Here is a 25,000-nt window from a genome sequence, read left to right as displayed (position 1 = left end):
CACTCTGCTTCTTTCTCTGATTCACTCTGCTTCTTTCTCTGAATTACTCTGCTTCTTTGTCTGATTCACTCTGCTTCTTTCTCTGAATTACTCTGCTTCTTTCTCTGATTCACTCTGCTTCTTTGTCTGATTCACTGCTTCTTTCTCTGATTCACTCTGCTTCTTTCTCTGAATTACTCTGCTTCTTTCTCTGATTCACTCTGCTTCTTTGTCTGATTCACTGCTTCTTTCTCTGATTCACTCTGCTTCTTTCTCTGAATTACTCTGCTTCTTTCTCTGATTCACTCTGCTTCTTTCTCTGAATTACTCTGCTTCTTTCTCTGATTCACTCTGCTTCTTTGTCTGATTCACTGCTTCTTTCTCTGATTCACTCTGCTTCTTTCTCTGAATTACTCTGCTTCTTTCTCTGATTCACTCTGCTTCTTTCTCTGAATTACTCTGCTTCTTTGTCTGATTCACTCTGCTTCTTTCTCTGAATTACTCTGCTTCTTTCTCTGATTCACTCTGCTTCTTTGTCTGATTCACTGCTTCTTTCTCTGATTCACTCTGCTTCTTTCTCTGAATTACTCTGCTTCTTTCTCTGATTCACTCTGCTTCTTTCTCTGAATTACTCTGCTTCTTTGTCTGATTCACTCTGCTTCTTTCTCTGAATTACTCTGCTTCTTTCTCTGATTCACTCTGCTTCTTTCTCTGAATTACTCTGCTTCTTTGTCTGATTCACTCTGCTTCTTTCTCTGAATTACTCTGCTTCTTTCTCTGAATTACTCTGCTTCTTTGTCTGATTCACTGCTTCTCTTCTCTCAATCTCCCTCTGTGAACTATTAGATTGCATTTGTTATTAAAAAATTGTGCCTCAAGGTCTGTCTGTCTGTCTTCAGTAACCTCTTAGAAATAGGGTCTGAGTTACTGAGGACAGACAGACAGACCCTGTCTCTAAGATGTTACTGAGGACAGACAGACAGACAGACAAATAGATCCTGACAGGGTCTGTCTGTCCTCGGTCACCTCTTAAAGACAGGATCTATTTGTCTGTCTGTCTTCAGTAACCTCTAAGAGACAGGGCCTGTCTGTCTGTCCTCAGGAAACCCTCTTAGAGACAGGGTCTGTCCATGTGCTGTTAACATGCACTGACTCTTGGGCAGCGCTCTTAGGCACTGTGATGCTTATCTTAGCAACTCAATACCAATAGTTTCATACTGTAGGTGACAAAGAGAATAACAGAATAATATCAAATACTTGCATTGTTTTTGTGTGGGTTTTGTTCAATCCGGAACCAAAGTGATGAAAGTCATCAAGCTCGTGACTTATCTTTCTGGCTTGCATCAGGAACATTGCATACATTACATACCAACCCTTCCCTCCCTCCTGTCTGTCTGTGAGCTCCTGTACCTCAGACCACTAGGATTAAAAACCACTGCTGCCAAGGAGCAGAACAACACACACACACAAACACACATGTACACACACACTTCACACATTCACACACACACACTTCTTATCCTCAAACCGTAGCACAGATATGGGTTCTGAAAGTGAAATACCATGCAAACACACCAGCACACCACACTAATTTACAGAGTATATTGTGTGAAATGTGTATAGTATGTATGCAGATGTTTGTGCTATGTATCAGTCAGATGTCATTTGGCATTTCAGGGAATCAATGTATGGACCGGGTGGGGGGCCAGAAAGGGGGGAGGTTATTCATTGACTATATAAAGGGGGTGAGGAGTGAGTGGGGATTAGATGGATCAGGGGGGTGCATGGGGGGTATTTATTTACCAGCTTTCACTGGGACTCTGTGACTGACAGGGGTAAGAGTGTTAGAGATTAGTGGTGTTGTTTTGGGTTAGGGGTGGAAGGGAACTCACACAGGATCAAAGTAAGCTAGGACCATCAGGAGAGGAGCGACACACGCAGACACACATACAGCACACACACCCATGCAGACGAGTGGTGTGGTGGCAGTTATCAGAGCCCTGGGCTAGGAGCATGTTAATGGGCTTTGTTCCACCGACAGGAAATTCTGAGACAATCTTGGGAACACTACAGTTTTCCAGTTCTATTCAGTTACAGTTGCAGGCTATACATTTTACAAAGAGTTCCAAACACATATTCTATCAAATGTCTGATTTGTCTGAGTAAATGGTTTAGTACACACTGTCATGACAATCCAAAGCTGCAGCAACTGTCTGTCCCCCGTACATCAAAGTAGAATATCCTATAAAGAACTCACACACACTGTAAGTAAAAGTGTTCGATACATAGAGTAGATACAGTATATTTTCTAATTCTATTTCTTTGGTTTGATAGTTATTCCCTTGTGTTTGAACTCCATTTCCCAGTGTCCCCGGCGGCGGAGAGGCTGCGTTACATCCTGGGTGAAGATGATGACTTGCCGACGCCCACTCTGTTTACAGAGATGGACACACTGCAACACGATGGAGACGATATGGAGTGGAAAGAGTCTGCTAGGTACACACAAACACACACTTCAACCTTTGTGTGTTTCCACCCTGGAGTGTTTGCCCTCATCAGTTTGGGATTGTTGGGGGCTTTGGGTGGGATTTGGGGGAGGTGTTAGTAGGGGACCTGTAGATAGTTTCATTAGAAGAGTGTTAGCAGCAGAGCCCTACAATCGGCTACATCTGACTCCCCTCTATGACTCTGAGGTTAGAGGTCAATCCCAGCATCCCTCAAGGTCACAGGCTGGGAGGCAATAAACCAGCTGACCAATCAATCAATATGTCAAACATTCAATAATGCACATGCATACACAGCAGAGCTGTGTAAGCGGTGAACCAAAACGACACCCTCTGGCTTTTGAAGAAACAGGAAATTGTCATATTTGAGTCCAGCAGACAGTATTTCGTATGCCTCTATAGCATTTTCCTGTCTGCTCTCTCTGCCTTACTCTCTTTTCCGTGTGTGTGTTGCTCTCTATCTCTCTGTCTCTCTTCCTCTCGCTCCTTCTCTCTAGGTGGGTGAAGTTTGAGGAGAAGGTGGAGGAGGGAGGAGAGAGGTGGAGTAAGCCCCATGTGTCCACCTTGACCCTCCACAGTCTGTTTGAGTTGAGGACCTGTATACAGACTGGCAGTGTACTGCTGGATCTGGAGGGATACTCACTGCCAGAGATAGTGGGTGAGTGTGTGTTTGTGTGACCCTCTGCCATGTCCCCAACAACCTGATGTTCCGGTTTTCAGGGGAAATGGAAAGAGAACCTGTGACGAGACTTCCACTTTTGGACGTTAACAAGATAACACTCCATCCTCCTCCAAATTGACTGGATTGGTTGAACAGTGGAGAAGAGAACCTCCCCCGACAGTTTTTCTTCTTATTGTCAAGACCAGTATGTAGGGGATTTAGTTTCAGGCACTTATTTTACACCTGCTAGGCCAGGTTAGTGTGATCCAGGCTATGTTCCCTTCTAAAATCAACCCATAGTTCCTGTGCACCTGTGGAGATTGGAGAAAATTTGATAGGTGTAAGCAATATAGTAAAGCTCCATCTTGCCCTCTGATAGGCCAGGTGGATGTGGATCAGAGGCGTTTGGTGGGAGGAGCTATAGGGCTTATTGTAATGTCTGGAATGGAATTAATGGAACGGAGTCAGACATGTGGGTCCATATGTTTGATGTGTTCGATACTGTTCCATTGATTCTATTCTATCCATTACAATGAGCACATCCTCCTATAGCCACTCCCACCAGCCTCCTCTGAAGTGGATAGGGGGTAAGGGGTTGATCTGGGATTGAGACCACTGATCTCCCTGTGACCAGTTACACCTGCAACCTGTCTGTTCTATATCGCACTCTGTTTCTCTATGTTTGACCTTTGAACTCTCACCCCTGACCCCAGATGACATTGTGGATCGCCAGATAGCTGATGGTCTCATTGGTCCAGAGCTGAGGGAGAAGGTCAGCTTCGTGTTGCTACGGAAACATCGCCACCAGCATAAGAAACCCATGCATCGCTCACTAGCCGACATGGGCAAATCAAACAATTGCCCCGCCAGTGAGTGTGTGTGTGCATCTGTAGGTCTGCGTGCATGTGTGTGTGTATGTGTTGAGTGATCTTGTTGATTTCATCTCTATCATGCTGATTTTATTGAAACAATAATCATTTCTCTCCTCTTTTAACAAACACCTTCACCATCTCTCTTGTTCACTCCATCCCTTTCTCTTTTCTTTCTCTCTCCTATCTCTCCTTCTCTCTCTCTTTCTCTCCCTCCCTCGCTCCTTCCTTACTCCGTCTCTCTCTCTCTAGGCCGTAGTCCCCAGTCTGTTCATAGTGCCAGCCGTACTAACTTCAGTCGTAGTCCTAGTTCAGCCTCTGGCCTCCATCGTTCAACAGAAGACCTACGTGCCAAGTCAGGCAGCCTTGCCCGCCTGCGTGAGTGTACACGCACACACACTCACACACACACACACACACACACACACACACACACACACACACACACACACACACACACACACAAGAGCACAGACACATAGACACACACACACTCAATGCACGGATCCATTAACACTCACGTATACATATAAATTAATACTCTTTCACCCTTTTTCTTATATATGATCCTCATAGAGATAGGTGTTTTAATTGACATATCTAACCTCATAAACCAGTAGAGATACAGTATGTTGGATTGCTGTGTGTGATTGCGTGCAAGCTTTGGTCACACAATACTTTCAAGAGCTCCCAGTACACAGTGTGTCAATTTGGGGATTGTAGGGTGAAAAAGATTAGTTTGTGTGTGTGTGTGTCCTAACCAAGGTGTTTTCCTGTTCTTTCCCTGCAACTTAATTTTGTCCCTACATCAATAATCAGCTTTGGGGGTAATGATCATTAGGTCTAATCGGCCACACAAAGACACACATTCACACAATAGCTAAAGCTATATTTAACCACAAAGATGGGTTGGAGATGTCTAGTATCCCACATATAAAAATACTACAGTTTAGAATTCTATTGTATTCTGTTGTAAACTGTAGTATAATGTAGAATACTATACTTCCCACTGTAGTATCCTTCATGTAGTACTTACTATAGAACTGTGTAGTATACTGTAGAATACTATGCTACACACTGTAGTATCCCTTGATCATGCAGTGCATACTATATAATTTTGTAGTATACTGTAGAATACTATACGACTCCATATGGAAAAATTATATATATATATATATTTTAACATATACATATACGTGTACATATGTTTTTCCTATTTTGTTGCATTACAACCTGCAATTTAAACTGATTTTTATTTGGATTTCATGTAATAAACATACATAAAATAGTCAAAATTGGTGAAGTGAAATGAAAAAAATTACTTGTTTAAAAAACATAAAAAATAAAAAATGAAAAAGTGGTGCGTGCATATGTATTCACCCTTTGCTATGAAGCCCCTAAATAAGATCTGGTGCAACCAATTACCTTCAGAAGTTGCATAATTGATTAAATTAAGCCCCCCTGTGTGCAATCTAAGTGTCACATGATCCGTCACATGCTCTCAGTACATATGCACCTGTTCTGAAAGGCCCCAGTGTCTGCAACACACCTAAGCAAGGGGAACCCCAAGCAAGCGGCACCATAAAGACCAAGGAGATCTCCAAACAGTTCAGGGACAAAGCTGTGGACAAGTACAGATCAGGGTTAGGTTATAAAAAAATATATGAAACTTTTAACATCCCGCGGAGCACCATTAAATCCATTATCAAAAAATGGAAAGAATATGGCACCACAACAAACCTGCCAAGAGAGGGCCGCCCACCAAAACTCATGGACCAGGCAAGGAAGGCACTAATCAGAGAGGCAACAAAGAGACCAAGATAACCCTGAAGGAGCTGCAAAGCTCCACAGCGGAGATTGGAGTATCTGTCCATAGGAACACTTTAAGCTGTACACTCCACAGAGCTGGGCTTTACAGAAGTGTCCAGAAAAAAAGCCATTGCTTTAAAGAAAAAAAATAAGCAAACACATTTGGTGTTTGCCAAAAGGCATGTGGGAGACTCCCCAAACATATGGAAGAAGGTACTCTGGTCAGATGAGCCAAAAATGTAGCTTTTTGGCCATCAAGGCAAACGATATGTCTGGCGCAAACCCAACACCTCTCATCACCCTGAGAACATCATCCCCACAGTGAAGCATGGTGGTGGCAGCATCATGCTGTGGGGATGTTTTTCATTGACAGGTACTGGGAAACTGGTCAGAACTGAAGGAATGATGGATGGCACTAAATACAGGGAAATTATTGAGGGAAACCTGTTTCAGTCTTCCAGAGATTTGAGACTGGGATGGAGGTTCACCTTCCAGCAGGACAATGACCCCAAGCATACTGCTAAAGCAACACTTGAGTGGTTTAAGGGGAAACATTTAAATTACTTGGAATGGCCTAGTCAAAGCCCAGACCTCAATCTAATTGAGAATCTGTGGTATGACTTAAAGATTGCTGTACACCAGCAGGAACCCATCCAACTTGAAGGAGCTGGAGCAGTTTTGCCTTGAAGAATGGGCAAAAATCCCAGTGGCTAGATGTTCCAAGCTTATAGAGACATATCCCAAGAGACTTGCAGCTGTAATTGCTGCAGAAGGTGGCTTGTTTCTTGTTTGTTTCACAAACAAAATATTTTCCATCTTCAAAGTGGTAAGCATCTTGTGTAAATCAAATGATACAACCCCCCCCAAAATATATTTTAATTCCAGGTTGTAAGGCAATGACATAGGAAAAATGCCAAGGGGGTGAATACTTTATTTACGTATATTTTGTAGAAAGATATATGGACTGTAACGGTCTTCCTGTTGTGAAGGAGAAGCGGACCAAAATGCGGCGTGATTATACTGATTCATGTTTAATAACAAAAAGGAATAAACATGAACACTACAAAAACAAAGAATGTGGAAAACCAAAACAGTCCTATCTGGTGCAAACACAGAGACAGGAACAAATCACCCACAAACACCCAGTGAAACCCAGGCTACCTAAATATGGTTCCCAATCAGAGACAATGACTAACACCTGCCTCTGATTGAGAACCATATCAGGCCAGACATAGGAATAGACAAACAAGACATCCAACATAGAATGCCCAACCAGATCACACCCTGACCAACCAAAACATAGAAACATACAAAGCAAACTATGGTCAGGGTGTGACATGGACATATTACAAAATTGTCCATTTTCATATATGTTTATATTTAAATATATGTTGTGGAAATATACTTTGACAGCATGTTGTGGTAGCTAGTAAAATATATTCCAAAATATATTTAATAATTATATGTTGCCATGTATTTTAATGAATGGAAAACTTTTCTTCTTAACTTAGATACTGTAGCTACAATTCAATGCATAAAACTACAAATTCAGCACTAAATCACAATAGCATGCTGTGGTATACTTTGAAAAGTTTGAATGAATGACTCATGACTGACAACTAAAAGAGCTTTCTATATCCAAAATAATTTGCTAAAATAACTGGGACCATTGTTGAATTGTGGCATCTGAAACAAAAAATATAATGTGTAAATGACCTCTTTGCAATTAACATCTGTATTTGAAAATAATGTATTTGAACATCAAATTGATGTTTACAATGCAAATTCCTTCACCTCCAGTATCGATTTTCAGACTCACAAGAAATGTTCCCTCTAAGCTGCGTGCGTGGGTGTGCAGCTCCCCTGGGACTGCAGCACAGCAGAAATATCAGCCTGCACAGAGAAGCACGAGATTACACTTCACTTAACTTTCTAGAGTTTTCCCCGTTAGTTAACATTATTAAAGTTTCCCTTTACAGTGGGAATTGTGATCGAATCAACGCTATATTAGCCACGTTCAATGCAGTATGCCGAAACAAAACAAACTACGACTTAGTATACAAAACTAACTATGAAAGAGATTTTGTTGTAGGCAGAACGCATCAGAGTGGGATTCTATTGCATTGGCAGGCACGACCCAGAACTTTACTCTAATCTACACAGACCTGTGCGCCATAACCAATCAGAGCTGCACTAGGCCTCTGTGCAAATAGACCGTTGCCATATATGGATCTGTGCCATTCACTTTGAACTGGACTGTTTTTACAGCATGAGCGGCCGTGAGTAGATGGCCTTATTTTGAGATCAAAGCGAGAGGTACATGTAACAACGTGTCCACATTTGTACATTTGCTCATATCCTTTGCTAGTTAATGAGTTATTAGCACAGGTATAAATCATTTCTAGTCAGCATGTTTTTTTCTTCTCAAAAGTCTCATAGAATGTAGGCCTACATTGAACACTACACATTGGCTGCTCCTGTAGGCTGAACGATAAAACAGCTATTTCCATGTAAAATGTTTTCCGATGCATTTTCTGCATAGTTTTTTATGGTAGGTCAGTCTGCCTACATTATGATGAAATAGCCACAGTAGCGAACATTGCTCACGAGTTGACAGTTACCCTGTGGATAATGCAGAGACATTCCACAGAAGATGAAGAATTTGGGGTTAATGTTCATGAACATCAAATTGATACTTCCAATGCAGATTCATTCCCCTCCAGTGTCCACTGCAGACTCACATGTTGACAGTTACGCTGTGGATAATGCAGAGACAGAGAGTCAGTAAAACAATTCCAGACACAATTAATAATACATCTGGGGTTAATGTTCATGAACACATTTTAATTTCATTAGCAAATAGGTAGCTAAATGATACAAAAGACGACTTACATTGGTGCTTTCAGGTGTTTGGAAATTGCTCCTAAGGATGAACCAGAATTGTGGAGGTCTACAATTTTTTTTCTGAGGTCTTGGCTGATTTCTTTGGATTTTCCCATGATGTCAAGCAAAGAGACACTGAGATTGAAGGTAGGCCTTGATATACATCCACAGGTACACCTCCAATTGACTCAATTCGCCTCTCAGAAGCTTCTAAAGACATGACATAATTTTCTGGAATTTTCCAAGCTGTTTAAAGGCTTAGTCAACTTAATGTATGTACACTTCTGACCCACTGGAATTGTGATACAGTGAATTATAAGTGAAATAATCTGTCTGTAAAATATTGTTGGAAAAATTACTTGTGTCATGCACAAAGTAGATGTCCTAACCGACTTGCCAAAACTATAGTTTGTCAACAAGAAATTTGTGGAGTGGTTGAAAAACGAGTTTTAATGACTCCAACCTAAGTGCATGTAAACTTCTGACTTCAACTGTACATAACATTAACTCTGCTGATTTCTACTCAACTTTCATTTTCAAAACAATTACCTTGGTCAGTCACATTGCACGTTGGTGGCAAGCTAAAGAAGGAGCTACCGATCTAGCTAGCTAGGTAGCTAGCTGTATTAGCAAGATCGATGAAAACTCTGGGCTGAGGGTTGGGCTCGGGAACATTTCAAATTGTGATTGACAGCTCTGGAAACATATATTTTCATTACAGATACATTCAAGTGTCTTTTCGAAATAAATGGCATATGTTTCATAAGAGGCAGATAGCAGCTATTAAAGTCTAAGGTAGCAGAGGCCAATAGAGACTCAACATTAACGTCAGGGTAGAAAAGGTTGCGAGGTGTGAGTGTCTATTTGATTTATTTATATATTTGATTTTTTTAAAATAATTTAAATATATTTAAATATATTCATATTTTATTGAAATACATACATATGTGTTATTTCTCCATATGGGACACACTGTAGTATCCGTCGATCGTGTAGTGCTGACTATATCATTATGTACAGTAAGTAGTACACTGTAGTAAACTGTAGAATACTATACTACACACTGTATTGATTTGCTAATAGGTCATTTGCATACACCCTGTCCATTCTCCTCCCCCACGTCCCAATTTGTGCTATGCCAATTATAGACCATATACTGTGTTCTCTACAGGTTATAAAAAAGAGGTTCAGACCCCAGTCCTACCTACTTACAGGTTATGGAAAATGTGCTTTTTTAATATTTGTCTAGTGGGTTTCCTCGAGAAGAAAGCCCCCACTTCTATGTCAAAGATAATAAAACAAAAAACTATATCGTAAATACTACACTAATTTCCACAAAATCACAACAGTAAATAAATACTACAGCAGGGGTGTCAAACCTACGGTCCACGTACGGTCAGCGCAGGGGGGTCCAATCCTAGTCTAGCTAACACCTAACTCTCCCTCCTGACTTCAGAGTATGGAATGGCTCGTTGATGTTGTCGTCACAATGCGTCAATAATGAAGGGGGCTGTGCTTTTACTGGTGCTTTCCTCTGTGTCTTTCTCACTCAGCCCCCTGAGCACCACCCCCTTCCATTACAACGGTTGGATTTTCAAATCCAAACAAGAGAGGCCTCAACCCTGAGGGGAAAAAAAACATATTCTGCGCGAATATTGTATATGTTCTCCTTTTGTAGTCAGAGCTCTCCCTGCATCATGAGTCACGTGGGTCGTGTCAGCCAGGCTAGTCTGTATGCAATATACTGTCCATTTGCTGTAGTGTTTTTGTGCAAAAACACTACAGTGAATAATTACTACAGTAAAGTCCGCAAAAATACTACAGTGTATACTATAGTATATAAATATAATAATACCAAGGAATTTATATCATGTTATAAATGTTCATGTGGGTAGTGCCTTTTCTACTCAATGTGAAAATGAAACACACACTAAACAAACTGTAAACTGTACACACACAGAGAAGACAGAGAAGATTGCTAACTTGAGGTGTGTTTGTGTGGAGTACTAATTGGTGTGTTCGTGTGTTTTGATACACATGTTTTGATATGATGTTTCAGATCATGCGCAAAGCCGAAGTATGAACGATATTTCAGACACACCAAGCACAGACCAGGTAACAACGAACATCACTATTCTGTGTGTGCCTGTGTAGCCTGGTGTGTGTGTGTATGTCTGTGTGTCTGTGTGTGAATGATCATGATGGGAATGTCATTACATTGCACAACCCTAAGCTCCTGTTGTTTGTCTTGGCTTAATTGATTGGGTCCATCCACCCGTTAGAAATAATAGAGTGAGTGTGAGAGAAAGAGAAGAAAGAGAGAGAGGCACTGAGAGAGGGAGAGGGAGAGAGAGAGAGAGAGAGAGAGAGAGAGGCACTGAGAGAGAGAGAGAGAGAGAGAGAGAGAGAGAGAGAGAGAGAGAGAGAGAGAGAGAGAGAGAGAGAGAGAGAGAGGCACTGAGAGAGAGAGAGAGAGAGAGAGAGAGAGAGAGAGGCACTGAGAGAGGCACTGAGAGAGGGAGAGGGAGAGGGAAAGGGAGAGAGAGAGAGAGAGAGAGAGACACTCTGAAGGCAGCATTAAAAGATTAGATGATTTTGACCTAAGCACCAACCACTCCCACGTGCTACTGGGGGGGTAGTGAGGCATGTTCACTGCACTGAGATTTGAGATTCCCTGTTGAAAGAAAAAAACAGCACAGGCCAGCATAAACTGGTGACCAACCTTTATTATGTTTTCGCTGGTGACCAGCCTTTGCTGTGTTTTTGCTTGTGACCAGCCTTTATTATGTTTTCGCTGGTGACCAGCCTTTGCTGTGTTTTTGCTTGTGACCAGCCTTTATTATGTTTTCGCTGGTGACCAGCCTTTATTATGTTTTCGCTGGTGACCAGCCTTTATTATGTTTTCGCTGGTGACCAGCCTTTATTATGTTTTCGCTGGTAACCAGCCTTTGCTGTGTTTTTGCTTGTGACTAGCCTGTGTTGTGTTTTGGAAACATTTGCTGGTCACCCGCGAAACCATAATCAAGTCACATTATGCTGGAGTGCAAAGTGATGTCTAATTCCTATTGGAATCCAGCCTGAGTGGGAACATCCTAAAATGTTCACTTTTATCCACCCACAATCTGCATTCAGAATGACTGCCAGGGTTAGAAAGGTGAATACATGAGACTACCAAAACCTTCTAAACTGAAACAACCATTTCAGTAAAAGATGCAATAAATCCAACTAACAAATTGTATTAGTTTAGAAAAATGTATGCTTTTTATCTTTGTGTAGCATGAAAGTTGTTCGGAAAGCATTTAGACCCTTTCACTTTTTCTACATTTTGTTACGTTACAGCCTTGTTTTAAAATGGATTAGATAGTCCCCCCCCCCATAATGACAAAGCAAAAACAGGTTTTTAGAAATGTTTGGAAATTAATTTAAAAAAATACAAACTGAAATACTACATTTACATAAGTATTCAGACCCTTTACTCAGTAGCTTGTTGAAGCACCTTTGGCAGCGATTACAGCCTAGAAACTTCTTGGGTATGAAGATACTCCCTGTTCAGCCATGACTGCGTGGCCATGCAAGCCTGCAACTCAATCATCAAGTTTGCAGTGAATACAATAGTAATAGGCTTGATTAACAACAACGACGAGACAGCCTACAGGGAGGAGGTGAGGGCACTTGGAGTGTGGTGTCAGGAAAACAACCTCTCACTCAACGTCAACAAAACAAAGGAGATGATCGTGGACTTCAGGAAACAGCAGAGGGAGCACCCCCCTATCCACATCGACGGGACAGCAGTGGTGAAGGTGGAAGCTGAAATGTTCCAGCCACACAGACAGTGTGGTGAAGGCGGTGCAACAGCGCCTCTTCAACCTCAGGAGTCTGACGAAATTTGGCTTGTCACCTTAAACCCTCACAAACTTTTACAGATGCACATCCTGTTGGGCTGTATCATCGCCTGGTACGGCAACTGTACCGCCCACAACTACAAGGTTCTCCAGAGGGTGGTGTGGTCTGCATAACGCATCACCGGGGGCAAACTACCTGCCATCCAGGACACCTACAACACCTGATGTCACAGGAAGGCCAAAAAGATAATCAAGGACAACAACCCCGATACCATCCAGAAGGCGAGGTCAGTACAGGAGACTGAAAAACAGCTTGTATCTCAAGGCCATAAGAATGTTAAACAGCCATCACTAACACAGAGAGGCAGCTGCCTACATACAGACTTGAAATCACTTTAATAAAGTGATGTCACAGCCGGCCGCACCCGGGAGACATATGAGGTGGCGCACAATTGTCCCAGCGTCGTCCAGGTTAGGGAAGGGTTTAGCCGGCCGGGATGTCCTTGTCCCATCACACTCTAGTGACTCCTGTGGCGGGCCGGGCGCATACTAATAGGTAGTTGTGGAATTGTTAGATTACATGTTAGATATTGCTGCACTGTCGGAACTAGAAGCACAAGCATTTCGCTACACTTGCAATAACATCTGCTAACCATGTGTATGTGACCAACAAAATTTGATGACGCTACAAGCTTGGCACACCTGTATTTGGGGAGTTTCACCCTTTCTTCTCTGCAGATCCTCTCAAGCTCTGCCAGGTTGGATGGGGAGTGTCGCTGCACAGCTATTTTCAGGCTTCTCCAGAGATCGGATTCAAGTCCAGGCTCTGGCTGGGCCACTTAAGGACATTAAGAGACTTGTCCCGAAGCAACTCCTGCATTGTCTTGTCCTGTAGGAAGGTGAATCTATGCCCCAGTCTGAGGTCCTGAGTACTCTGTAGCAGATTTTCATCAAGGATTTCTCTGTACTTTGCTCCATTCATCTTTCCCTCGATCCTCACTAGTCTCCCAGTCCCTGCTGCTGAAAAAAATCCTCACAGCATGATGCTGCCACCACCATGCTTCACCATACAGATGGTCTTGGCCATGTGATGAGTGATGCCTGGTTTCCTCCAGACGTGAAGCTTGGCAATTAGGCCAAAGAGCTCAATCTTGGTTTCATCAGACCAGACCAGAGATGTTTCTCATGGGTCTGAGAGTCCTTTAGGTGCATTTTTGCAAACTCCAAGGGGGCTGTCATGTGCATTTTACTGAGGAGTGGCTCCCATCTGGCCACTCTACCATAAAGGCCTGATTGGTGGGGTGCTGCAGAGATGGTTGTCCTTCTGGAAGGTTCTCCCATCTCCACAGAGGAACTCTGGAGCTCTGTCAGAGTGACCATCGGGTTCTTGGTCACCTCCCTGACCAAGGCCCTTCTCCCCCCGATTGCTCAGTTTGGCCGGGCGGCCAGCTCTAGGAAGAGTCTTGGTGGTTGCAAACTCATTCCATTTAAGAATGATGGAGGCTACTGTGTTCTTGGGGACCTTCAATGCTGCAGAAATGTTTTGGTTTCATTACCCAGATCTGTGCCTCGACACAATCCTGACACGAAGCTCAATTGACAATTTCTTCGACCTCAAGGTTATTTTTTCCTCTGACATGCACTGTCAACTGTGGGACCTCCAAATCATGTCCAATCAATTCAAGTTCCACAAGTGGACTCAAGTCAAGTTTTAGAAACATCTCAAGGATGATCAATGGAAACAAGCTGCACCTGTGCTCAATTTCGAGTCTCATAGCAAAGGGTCTGAATACTTATTTAAATAAGGTATCTGTTTATCATTTTGTATACATTTGCAAAAATGACTAAAAACCTGTTTTTGCTTTGTCATTGACATATAATGGAAAGTAGTCGATAGAAAAACAAGATCCAACTTTCATGCAAAATGCGATTACTTCCTGTAGCTTAGAACGTGACAATTTTCCCTTGACTTCTGCCTGAATCTTCATTGCGCACGCGCGGATTACAGGAATTAATGTAATCGCTAGTTGAGTCTCTTGGTAGACGAGCATCTCTGATTCAAGTTTCTCCGGCGATAGTTATACATTTTCCATGACAGAAAAAAATGTCATAAACAGAGCAGACAGGATTCCATATTCTACATGTCAGATGCATAGTGTTCTATAAGACATGTTTCCTTTCTCTAGGCTAAGCTACTAGCTACACTAGCTGAACTCAATATGGAAATAATATTATAGCAATAACTACACATTATAGCTATAACAATAACACCAATAATCAATATAAATGTCCAATGTTGCTACTTACAAGTAATGTCCAACATCAATGCCATCCCTTGCTTGAATGCTTCTCCCTCCAAAACAAGTCTACGTGCTGAAAAGCAACTAGCCATGTTGGGTTCCGAGCATTTCGGTGGGGGATGGGCAGTGCTGGCAATGTATATGTGGCTAAAGTACCATCAGGATAGAGTGAAAGTGATGCTGTTCAATGACAAAGACCTGTCCAATTGTTTACTAGATCAACACAAAAGTGTTTGCCCACCAGTAGATCAAGTGTGCCTTGCATACAAGCCATGCACAACCCTGTTTTGTCTGGGGGACCCAACCGCCGGACCCCAACCCCCACCAAAAACACAAAATAAAACAATTTGTTTTTTATTTGGGGGGATTTTTTTTGTCCCATCTAGCAGATTGAAAAAATGACTGTTTTAGAGCTAATTTCATGCTATCCTACACATTCTGCAATTAGATTGAGATAACTTTGCCGTTTGAAAGCTCATTTCCTGTAATAAATGGCTTATGACGTGTTTGTTAACGGGCCCAGGATTGAGACCAGAAAAACATATATTATGTTGCCTGTAAAACAGCAACATCACACAACCCATAATATTCTTAGCAAAACATGTTATCTTACCATTTCAAGGTATATTTTGTATAGTTATGTATTACAAATCTATTATGAGAGAAGAGAAAGTTGGTTGGTTTCAGGGAGTTATCTCAATAGAATGAGGAGCTGAGGTCACCAGTGTAAAGGTCACCAACAAACAGATCTGTTTGATCCACCTCGTGGTATCAATAACTTTCGGTGCATATTAATGCATCAACCTAGAGGACTCCAATAATTGAAACAAAATAATAAAAGTTACGGCTCACAAATAATACAAACAAATCATACAAATCTAAAAAAATAAAAATAAAGACACGCCTTGCGGGGGCTGGGCAGCAGGGATGTGTGCTATGTCAGTGACCGAGAGGTTGTGAGTTCAAATCCCAAGTGAGGTATTCTCCCAATTAATCAGAATATTGCTGGTCTGCAGTGGTGTGAAGTAGTTGAGTAAAAATAATTTAAAGTACTACTTAAGTAGTTTTGGGGGGTGTCTCTGCTTTACTTTACTATTTCTATTTTTGACCATTTTTACTTTTACTTCACTACATTACTAAAGAAAATTATGTACTTTTTACTCCATACATTTCCCTGACACCCAAAAGTACTTTGAATGCTTAGCAGGACAGGAAGATGGTCCAATTCACAAACTTATCAAGAGAACTGATCTGGCAGACTCCCTAAACACAAATGTTTTGTTTGTAAATTGAGTGTTGGAGTGTGCCCTCGCTATTCCTAAATTTAAAAAAACTAGGAAATCGTGCCGTCTGGTTTGTTAATATAAGGAATGTAAATTTTATATTTACAAGTATACAAGTATAAGTATATTTTATCATTGACATTTACTTTCGATACTTAAGTATATTGAAAAGAAAATACTTTTAGACTTTTACTCAAGTAGTATTTTACTGGGTGACTTTCACTTTTACTAGAGTTATTTTCTATTAAGGTGTCTTTACTTTTACTCAAAGGTCAACTTTTACTCAACTGACAGTTGGGTACTTTTTCCACCACCACTGGTCTGCAAAACCACGGCCATTATTCTGAATGTAGATTGTGGGAATCCACTCTGGCTGGATTCCAATAGGAATTAAACATCACTTTGTATACCAGTCTCCAGTGTCCAAAACACAATGAAGGTTCATCTGCCAGCATAACCAACTAGACCATGCTAGTCTGCCAGCATAACCAGCTAGACCATGCTAGTCTGCCAGCATAACCAGCTAGACCATGCTAGTCTGCCAGCATAACCAACTAGACCATGCTAGTCTGCCAGCATAACCAGCTAGACCATGCTAGTCTGCCAGCATAACCAGCTAGACCATGCTAGTCTGCCAGCATAACCAGCTAGACCATGCTAGTCTGCCAGCATAACCAACTAGACCATGCTAGTCTGCCAGCATAACCAACTAGACCATGCTAGTCTGCCAGCATAACCAGCTAGACCATGCTAGTCTGCCAGCATAACCAGCTAGACCATGCTAGTCTGCCAGCATAACCAGCTAGACCATGCTAGTCTGCCAGCATAACCAGCTAGACCATGCTAGTCTGCCAGCATAACCAACTAGACCATGCTAGTCTGCCAGCATAACCAGCTAGACCATGCTAGTCTGCCAGCATAACCAGCTAGACCATGCTAGTCTGCCAGCATAACCAGCTAGACCATGCTAGTCTGCCAGCATAACCAACTAGACCATGCTAGTCTGCCAGCATAACCAGCTAGACCATGCTAGTCTGCCAGCATAACCAGCTAGACCATGCTAGTCTGCCAGCATAACCAGCTAGACCATGCTAGTCTGCCAGCATAACCAGCTAGACCATGCTAGTCTGCCAGCATAACCAGCTAGACCATGCTAGTCTGCCAGCATAACCAGCTAGACCATGCTAGTCTGCCAGCATAACCAGCTAGACCATGCTAGTCTGCCAGCATAACCAGCTAGACCATGCTAGTCTGCCAGCATAACCAGCTAGACCACCACCGTTTTTTTCAGCAGGGTTGTGTGATTTTGTACGAGTGAAGTATGCAGAAGTATTGAGTGGCCAGTGGAGATTGTGTGGTTGTGTGTGTGTAGCAATAATGATCTACAGTGCCATTGGAGTGTGTGTACTTGCATCGTGTCCCAGGGATCACATGCGGTGTGTGAGTGATCAGCTATAGATATCGACACTGACATAATGATGACATAACTTCAGCTGCAATGCTGTGTGAAAGGACAGTATAAAGAAATGCCTTTACATTGTAAATGCTGCTTTACTTTAGCACTATAACAGACAGCATGCTGGCTACAATAGCCTTCATTAGGTTTAATGACAATGCCAAGATGCCTTATAATTATTCTGAATCCTGCTCTCTATTTGATCCCTAAATAAATATTTATTGATCCTCGGCCACCTCTTTCTCTCCATTCTCTCTCTCTCTCTTTCTCTACCATCCTGCCTTCTCTCCATTCTCTCTCTCTCTTTCTCTACCATCCTGCCTTCTCTCCATTCTCTCTCTCTCTTTCTCTACCATCCTGCCTTCTCTCCATTCTCTCTCTCTCTCTCCATCCTGCCTTCTCTCCATTCTCTCTCTCTCTCTCTTTCTCTACCATCCTGCCTTCTCTCCATTCTCTCTCTCTCTCTCTTTCTCTACCATCCTGCCTTCTCTCCATTCTCTCTCTCTCTTTCTCTACCATCCTGCCTTCTCTCCATTCTCTCTCTCTCTCTCTCTTTCTCTACCATCCTGCCTTCTCTCCATTCTCTCTCTCTCTCTGTCTCTTTCTCTACCATCCTGCCTTCTCTCCACTCTCTCTCTCTCTTTCTCTACCATCCTGCCTTCTCTCCATTCTCTCTCTCTCTTTCTCTACCATCCTGCCTTCTCTCCATTCTCTCTCTCTCTTTCTCTACCATCCTGCCTTCTCTCCACTCTCTCTCTCTCTTTCTCTACCATCCTGCCTTCTCTCCATTCTCTCTCTCTCTTTCTCTACCATCCTGCCTTCTCTCCATTCTCTCTCTCTCTTTCTCTACCATCCTGCCTTCTCTCCACTCTCTCTCTCTCTTTCTCTACCATCCTGCCTTCTCTCCATTCTCTCTCTCTCTTTCTCTACCATCCTGCCTTCTCTCCATTCTCTCTCTCTCTCTCTCTACCATCCTGCCTTCTCTCCACTCTCTCTCTCTCTTTCTCTACCATCCTGCCTTCTCTCCATTCTCTCTCTCTCTTTCTCTACCATCCTGCCTTCTCTCCACTCTAGCTGAAGAACAAGTTTATGAAGAAGATTCCTCGTGATGCCGAGGCGTCTAACGTTCTGATTGGAGAAGTGGACTTCCTGGACAAACCATTTGTAGCGTTTGTACGTTTGGCCCAAGCTACCACACTGGGAGGCCTGACCGAGGTCCCAGTACCTACCAGGTGTGTGTGCTCGTGCGTGCATGAGTGTGAGCATGTGTCTGTGTGTGTCCTGCTGCTCTACAGGTGTGTTAATCCCTTGTCTTCTGGCAGGTTTCTGTTTGTCTTGCTTGGTCCTCATGGCAAAGGCAAGTCCTACAACGAGATTGGTCGAGCCATTGCTACGCTCATGGTGGATGACGTAAGAATGACCAAATCTTTTTGTGTGCTTAAAAGTTAATTAAGCTGAGCCATAAAAAAGAATGTTTAGATTCAGGGGGGTTTTCATAACCTCAAGATATGCAGTGGATACTTTACCTCACACACTCAATCAATATGTTATACAGCCAGGGCTCTGCAGTTCAATTCTGACCTCTTCATTAACACACACATAAGCACACACACACACACACTCATAACATCATATGCTGTGTGTAACTGTGTGGTGTGCTGTCTTGTCAGTTGTTTAGTGATGTGGCGTATAAAGCCCGGGACCGTGATGACCTGATCGCTGGGATTGATGAGTTTCTGGATGAGGTCATCGTTCTGCCACCAGGGGAGTGGGACCCCAAAATACGCATCGAGCCCCCCAAGAAAGTCCCCTCTGCCGACATGAGGTACAGAGGATGAACCACCAACCACCAACAATTTGTTCAGTGTAGTTAGTAAGTAAGTTAAGCAATTAGGCAGTCAGTTAAGCAGTTAAGCAGTTAGTTAGTTGGTTGGTTAATTAGGCAATTAGGCAATCAGTTAAGAAGTTAGTTAGTTAGTAAGTTAGGCAGTCAGATAAGGAGTTAGTTAATTAGGCAGTCAGATAAGGAGTTAGTTAGTAAGGCAGTCAGTTAAGGAGTTAGTTAGTTAGGCAGTTAGGTAGTTAGTTAGGCAGTAAGGCAGTCAGATAGGGAGTCAGATAGGCAGTTAGGCAGTCAGATAAGGAGTTAGTTAATTAGGCAGTTAGGCAGTCAGATAAGGAGTTAGTTAGTAAGGCAGTCAGATAAGGAGTTAGTTAGTTAGTTAGTTAGTTAGTTAGTTAGTTAGTTAGTTAGTTAGTTAGTTAGGCAGTTAGGCAGTTAGGTAGTTAGGCAGTAAGGCAGTCAGATAGGGAGTCAGATAGGCAGTTAGGCAGTCAGATAAGGAGTTAGTTAATTAGGCAGTTAGGCAGTCAGATAAGGAGTTAGTTAATTAGGCAGTTAGGCAGTCAGTTAAGGAGTTAGTTAATTAGGCAGTTAGGCAGTCAGATAAGGAGTTAGTTAATTAGGCAGTTAGGCAGTCAGACAAGGAGTTAGTTAATTAGGCAGTTAGGCAGTCAGATAAGGAGTTAGTTAATTAGGCAGTTAGGCAGTCAGATAAGGAGTTAGTTAATTAGGCAGTTAGGCAGTCAGATAAGGAGTTAGTTAATTAGGCAGTTAGGCAGTCAGATAAGGAGTTAGTTAATTAGGCAGTTAGGCAGTCAGTTAGGAAGTTAGTTTGTTAGTTAGTTAGTCAGAAGAGGAGAGGAAGTGAAGGAGGGGAGGGAAGGAAGTGGAAGAAGGAGAAGTGATTGTGTTTGGACTGGGTCAGGGATCTCTTCCCCCTTCCCCTCCCACCACAAGTAAAACTTGCTACCCTTCCACCTCCCCCCTCCAACCCCCAACAGGAAGTCTGTGCTGAACCTGAACGAGCTGGGCCAGGTAAACGGGGCGGTCGGGGGGGCAGGAGGAGGAGAGGACGAGGAGATGCCCGCCCCCCACGAGCTGGGAGAGGAACTGCAATTCACTGGCAGGTAAAGGAGAACTGGGAGAACTGGGATAACTGAGAGAACTGGGAGAACTGGGAGAACTGGGAGAACTGGGAGAACTGGGAGGACTGGGAGGACTGGGAGAACTGAGAGCGATGGGAGAACTGGGAGAACTGGGAGACCTGGGAGCGATGGGAGAACTGGGAGAACAGAGAGAACTGGGAGCGATAGGAGAACTGGGAGAACTGGGAGCGATGGGAGAACTGGGAGAACTGGGAGACCTGGGAGCGATGGGAGAACTGGGAGAACTGGGAGACCTGGGAGCGATGGGAGAACTGGGAGAACAGAGAGAACTGGGAGCGATGGGAGAACTGGGAGAACTGGGAGCGATGGGAGCAATGGGAGAACTGGGAGAACTGGGAGACCTGGGAGCGATGGGAGAACTGGGAGAACTGAGAGCGATGGGAGAACTGGGAGACCTGGGAGCGATGGGAGAACTGGGAGAACTGAGAGCGATGGGAGAACTGGGAGAACTGGGAGAACTGGGAGACCTGGGAGCGATGGGAGAACTGGGAGAACTGAGAGCGATGGGAGAACTGGGAGACCTGGGAGCGATGGGAGAACTGGGAGACCTGGGAGTGATGGGAGAACTGGGAGACCTGGGAGCGATGGGAGAACTGGGAGACCTGGGAGTGATGGGAGAACTGGGAGTGATGGGAGAACTGGGAGAACTGAGAGAACTGAGAGAACTGAGAGCGATGGGAGCAATGGGAGCAATGGGAGAACTGGGAGAACTGAGAGACCTGGGAGAATGGAGAGAACTGAGAGAACTGAGAGAACTGAGAGAACTGGGAGAACTGAGAGACCTGGGAGAACAGGGATCGATGGGAGAACTGGGAGAACTGAGAGAACTGGGAGAACTGAGAGCGATGGGAGCAATGGGAGCAATGGGAGAACTGGGAGAACTGAGAGACCTGGGAGAATGGAGAGAACTGAGAGAACTGAGAGAACTGAGAGAACTGGGAGAACTGAGAGACCTGGGAGAACAGGGATCGATGGGAGAACTGAGAGAACTGAGAGAACTGGGAGCGATGGGAGAACTGGGAGAATGGAGAGAACTGGGTGAACTGGAAGAACTGAGAGAACTGGGAGAACTGAGAGACCTGGGAGAACAGGGATCGATGGGAGAACTGAGAGAACTGGGAGAACTGAGAGAACTGGGAGAACTGGGAGAACTGGGAGCGATGGGAGAACTGGGAGAACTGAGAGAACTGAGAGAACTGGGAGAACTGGGAGAACTGGGAGAACTGGCAGCGATGGGAGAACTGGGAGAACTGGGAGCGATGGGAGAACTGGGAGAATTGAGAGAACTGAGAGAACTGAGAGAACTGGGAGAACTGGGAGCGATGGGAGAACTGGGAGAACTGAGAGAACTGGGAGAACTGGGAGAACTGAGAGAACTGGGAGAACTGAGAGAACTGGGAGAACTTGGAAAATTGGGAGAAATGGGAGAACTGGGAGCGATGGGAGAACTGGGAGAACTGGCAGTGATGGGAGAACTGGGAGCGATGGGAGAACTGGGAGCGATGGGAGAACTGGGAGAACTGGGAATGATGGGAGAACTGGGAGAACTGGGAGCGATAGGAGAACTGGGAGAACTGGGAGAACTGGTAGCGTTGGGAGAACTGGCAGCGTTGGGAGAACTGGGTGAACTGGGAGCGATGGGAGAACTGGGTGAACTGGGAGTGATGGGAGAACTGGGAGTGATGGGAGAACTGGGAGCGATGGGAGAACTGGGAGAACTGGGAGCGATGGGAGAACTGGGAGAACTGGGAGTGATGGGAGAACTGGGAGCGATGGGAGAACTGGGAGAACTGGGAGTGATGGGAGAACTGGAAGAACTGGGAGCGATGGGAGAACTGGGAGAACTGGGAGCGATGGGAGAACTGGGAGAACTGGGAGTGATGGGAGAACTGGGAGCGATGGGAGAACTGGGAGAACTGGGAGTGATGGGAGAACTGGGAGAACTGGGAGCGATGGGAGAACTGGGAGAATGGGAGAACTGAGAGAACTGGGAGAACTGAGAGACCTGGGAGAACAGGGAGCGATGGGAGAACTGAGAGAACTGGGAGAACTGGGAGAACTGAGAGAACTGGGAGAACTGAGAGACCTGGGAGAACAGGATCGATGGGAGAACTGAGAGAACTGGGAGAACTGGGAGCGATGGGAGAACTGGGAGCGATGGGAGAACTGGGAGAACTGGGTGAACTGGGAGTGATGGGAGAACTGGGAGAACTGGGAGCGATGGGAGAACTGGGTGAACTGGAAGTGATGGGAGAACTGGGAGAACTGGGAGAACTGGGAGTGATGGGAGAACTGGGAGAACTGAGAGCGATGGGAGAACTGGGAGAACTGAGAGAACTGAGAGAACTGAGAGAACTGGGAGCGAAGGGAGAACTGGGAGAATGGAGAGAACTGGGAGAACTGGGAGAACTGAGAGAACTGGGAGAACTGAGAGACCTGGGAGAACAGGGAGCGATGGGAGAACTGAGAGAACTGGGAGAACTGGGAGAACTGAGAGAACTGAGAGAACTGGGAGAACTGGGAGAACTGGGAGAACTGGAAGAACTGAGAGAACTGGGAGCGATGGGAGAACTGGGAGAACTGAGAGAACTGAGAGAACTGGGAGAACTGGGAGAACTGGGAGCGATGGGAGAACTGGGAGAACTGGGAGAACTGGGAGAACTGAGAGACCTGGGAGAACAGGGAGCGATGGGAGAACTGAGAGAACTGGGAGAACTGAGAGAACTGGGAACGATGGGAGAACTGGGAGAACTGGGAGCGATAGGAGAACTGGGAGAACTGGCAGCGTTGGGAGAACTGGGAGAACTGGGAGCGATGGGAGAACTGGGAGCGTTGGGAGAACTGGCAGCGTTGGGAGAACTGGCAGCGTTGGGAGAACTGGGAGAACTGGGAGCGATGGGAGAACTGGGAGCGATGGGAGAAATGGGAGCGATGGGAGAACTGGGAGAACTGGCAGCGTTGGGAGAACTGGGAGAACTGGGAGAACTGGGAGCGATGGGAGAACTGGGAGCGATGGGAGAACTGGGAGCGATGGGAGAACTGGGAGCGATTTGAGAACTGGGAGCGATGGGAGAACTGGGAGCGATGGGAGAAATGGGAGCGATTTGAGAACTGGGAGCGATGGGAGAAATGGGAGCGATTTGAGAACTGGGAGCGATGGGAGAACTGGGAGCGATGGGAGAAATGGGAGCGATTTGAGAACTGGGAGCGATGGGAGAGGGGCTTTGTGGTGCATTATTCCTGATTTTGTGGATTTTGACTCAGTTCAATGTAAAAGTAGAGTTAGCGATATGACGAAGATCAGTGCCGCCTCTGCCTATTTGCAGACTACGTGCTGCGCGTACTGCCCCCAACAGCTAGGGGGCCCCCGACAAAAACAAAATTACATTTAGGAAGTTTATCAATTATATTGACAAGATGGTTGAGTGACCGCTCTAAGAATGGAAATACATGTACACAAAGATGGAAGGCAGACAAGAGGAGATGAGATCAGGTGGGGCCATTCTAGCCAATGAGAGGACAGATACACGTGTGAACAGGCACAACTCCGATATAAAGTTTTTATATTTTAAGTTGCCAAAATGCCACGTGCATCCACTTATACGATTGCTTTTATAACAACAACAGCGGTGCTGCTTGTGGCAACGGCATTTTGCTGAACCTCCCTTACATTAACTTATTTATCCTTCATTATGCTATCCCTCAAGGGGACTCCAACCCTGACTCCAGCCTGCTTTCAGGCTGCTTTCAGAGTCAATGAGAGTGGATGGAGTCACCTCTGTGTGCGTTCCCCAGGTTCTGTGGAGGCCTGTGGCTGGACATTAAGAGGAAGGTTCCGTGGATCCTTAGTGATTTCTCCCAGGGATTCCACATCCAGTCCATCTCTGCTGTGCTGTTCATCTACCTGGGCTGCATCACCAACGCCATCACCTTCGGAGGCCTGCTGGGAGATGCCACAGACAACTACCAGGTACACACACACACACATACACACACACACACAAACACACACATACACACACACACACCAAAACACACACACCAAAACACACACACAAACACACACACCAAAAACACACACACACACTTGTTTTATCTCCTACTCTCTCTCTCTCCCCTTCCCCCTTTCTCCCTCAACCCCCCCCACTCTTGCTCTCTGTGCCAGGGTGTGATGGAGAGTTTCCTAGGTACAGCGTTAGCAGGTACAGTGTTCTGTCTGTTAGGAGGTCAACCTCTCATCATCCTCAGTTCCACTGGACCCATCCTCATCTTTGAGAAACTGCTCTACGAGTTCTGCAAGTGAGCCATACGTGCGTGCATGCGTGCGTGCGTGCGCACACACACACACACTCACACACACACACACACACACACTGTCGGATACTTGTTTCATGCACTTTTATTT

General features: G+C 44.6%; 1 protein-coding gene and 1 non-coding gene across 3 annotated transcripts in view; both read left to right on the top strand.

Annotated features, from left to right (window-relative positions):
* The window catches only part of LOC112219923 (electrogenic sodium bicarbonate cotransporter 4-like), a 48,332-nt gene that overhangs the window by 8,214 nt on the left and 15,118 nt on the right, over positions 1-25,000 (top strand). For both annotated transcript variants that reach the window (XM_042302483.1, XM_042302484.1), the window contains exons 4-14: positions 2,346-2,475; positions 2,981-3,141; positions 3,858-4,013; positions 4,266-4,391; positions 10,765-10,820; positions 18,661-18,818; positions 18,909-18,996; positions 19,257-19,411; positions 20,431-20,556; positions 24,391-24,565; positions 24,761-24,894. In XM_042302483.1, coding sequence (XP_042158417.1) covers positions 2,346-2,475; positions 2,981-3,141; positions 3,858-4,013; positions 4,266-4,391; positions 10,765-10,820; positions 18,661-18,818; positions 18,909-18,996; positions 19,257-19,411; positions 20,431-20,556; positions 24,391-24,565; positions 24,761-24,894 — 1,465 coding nt within the window. The remainder of the gene's footprint in view (positions 1-2,345; positions 2,476-2,980; positions 3,142-3,857; positions 4,014-4,265; positions 4,392-10,764; positions 10,821-18,660; positions 18,819-18,908; positions 18,997-19,256; positions 19,412-20,430; positions 20,557-24,390; positions 24,566-24,760; positions 24,895-25,000) is intronic.
* LOC112220425 lies at positions 9,928-9,980 on the top strand. The gene has a single exon (XR_002948859.1). It is a non-coding gene; the product is annotated as a U7 small nuclear RNA (small nuclear RNA).

Source organism: Oncorhynchus tshawytscha, linkage group LG20 (assembly GCF_018296145.1).
Source record: "Oncorhynchus tshawytscha isolate Ot180627B linkage group LG20, Otsh_v2.0, whole genome shotgun sequence".
Taxonomy (NCBI): Eukaryota; Metazoa; Chordata; class Actinopteri; order Salmoniformes; family Salmonidae; genus Oncorhynchus; species Oncorhynchus tshawytscha.
Note: the sequence above shows the minus strand (reverse complement) of the source record. Positions and strands in the feature narration are given on the sequence as shown.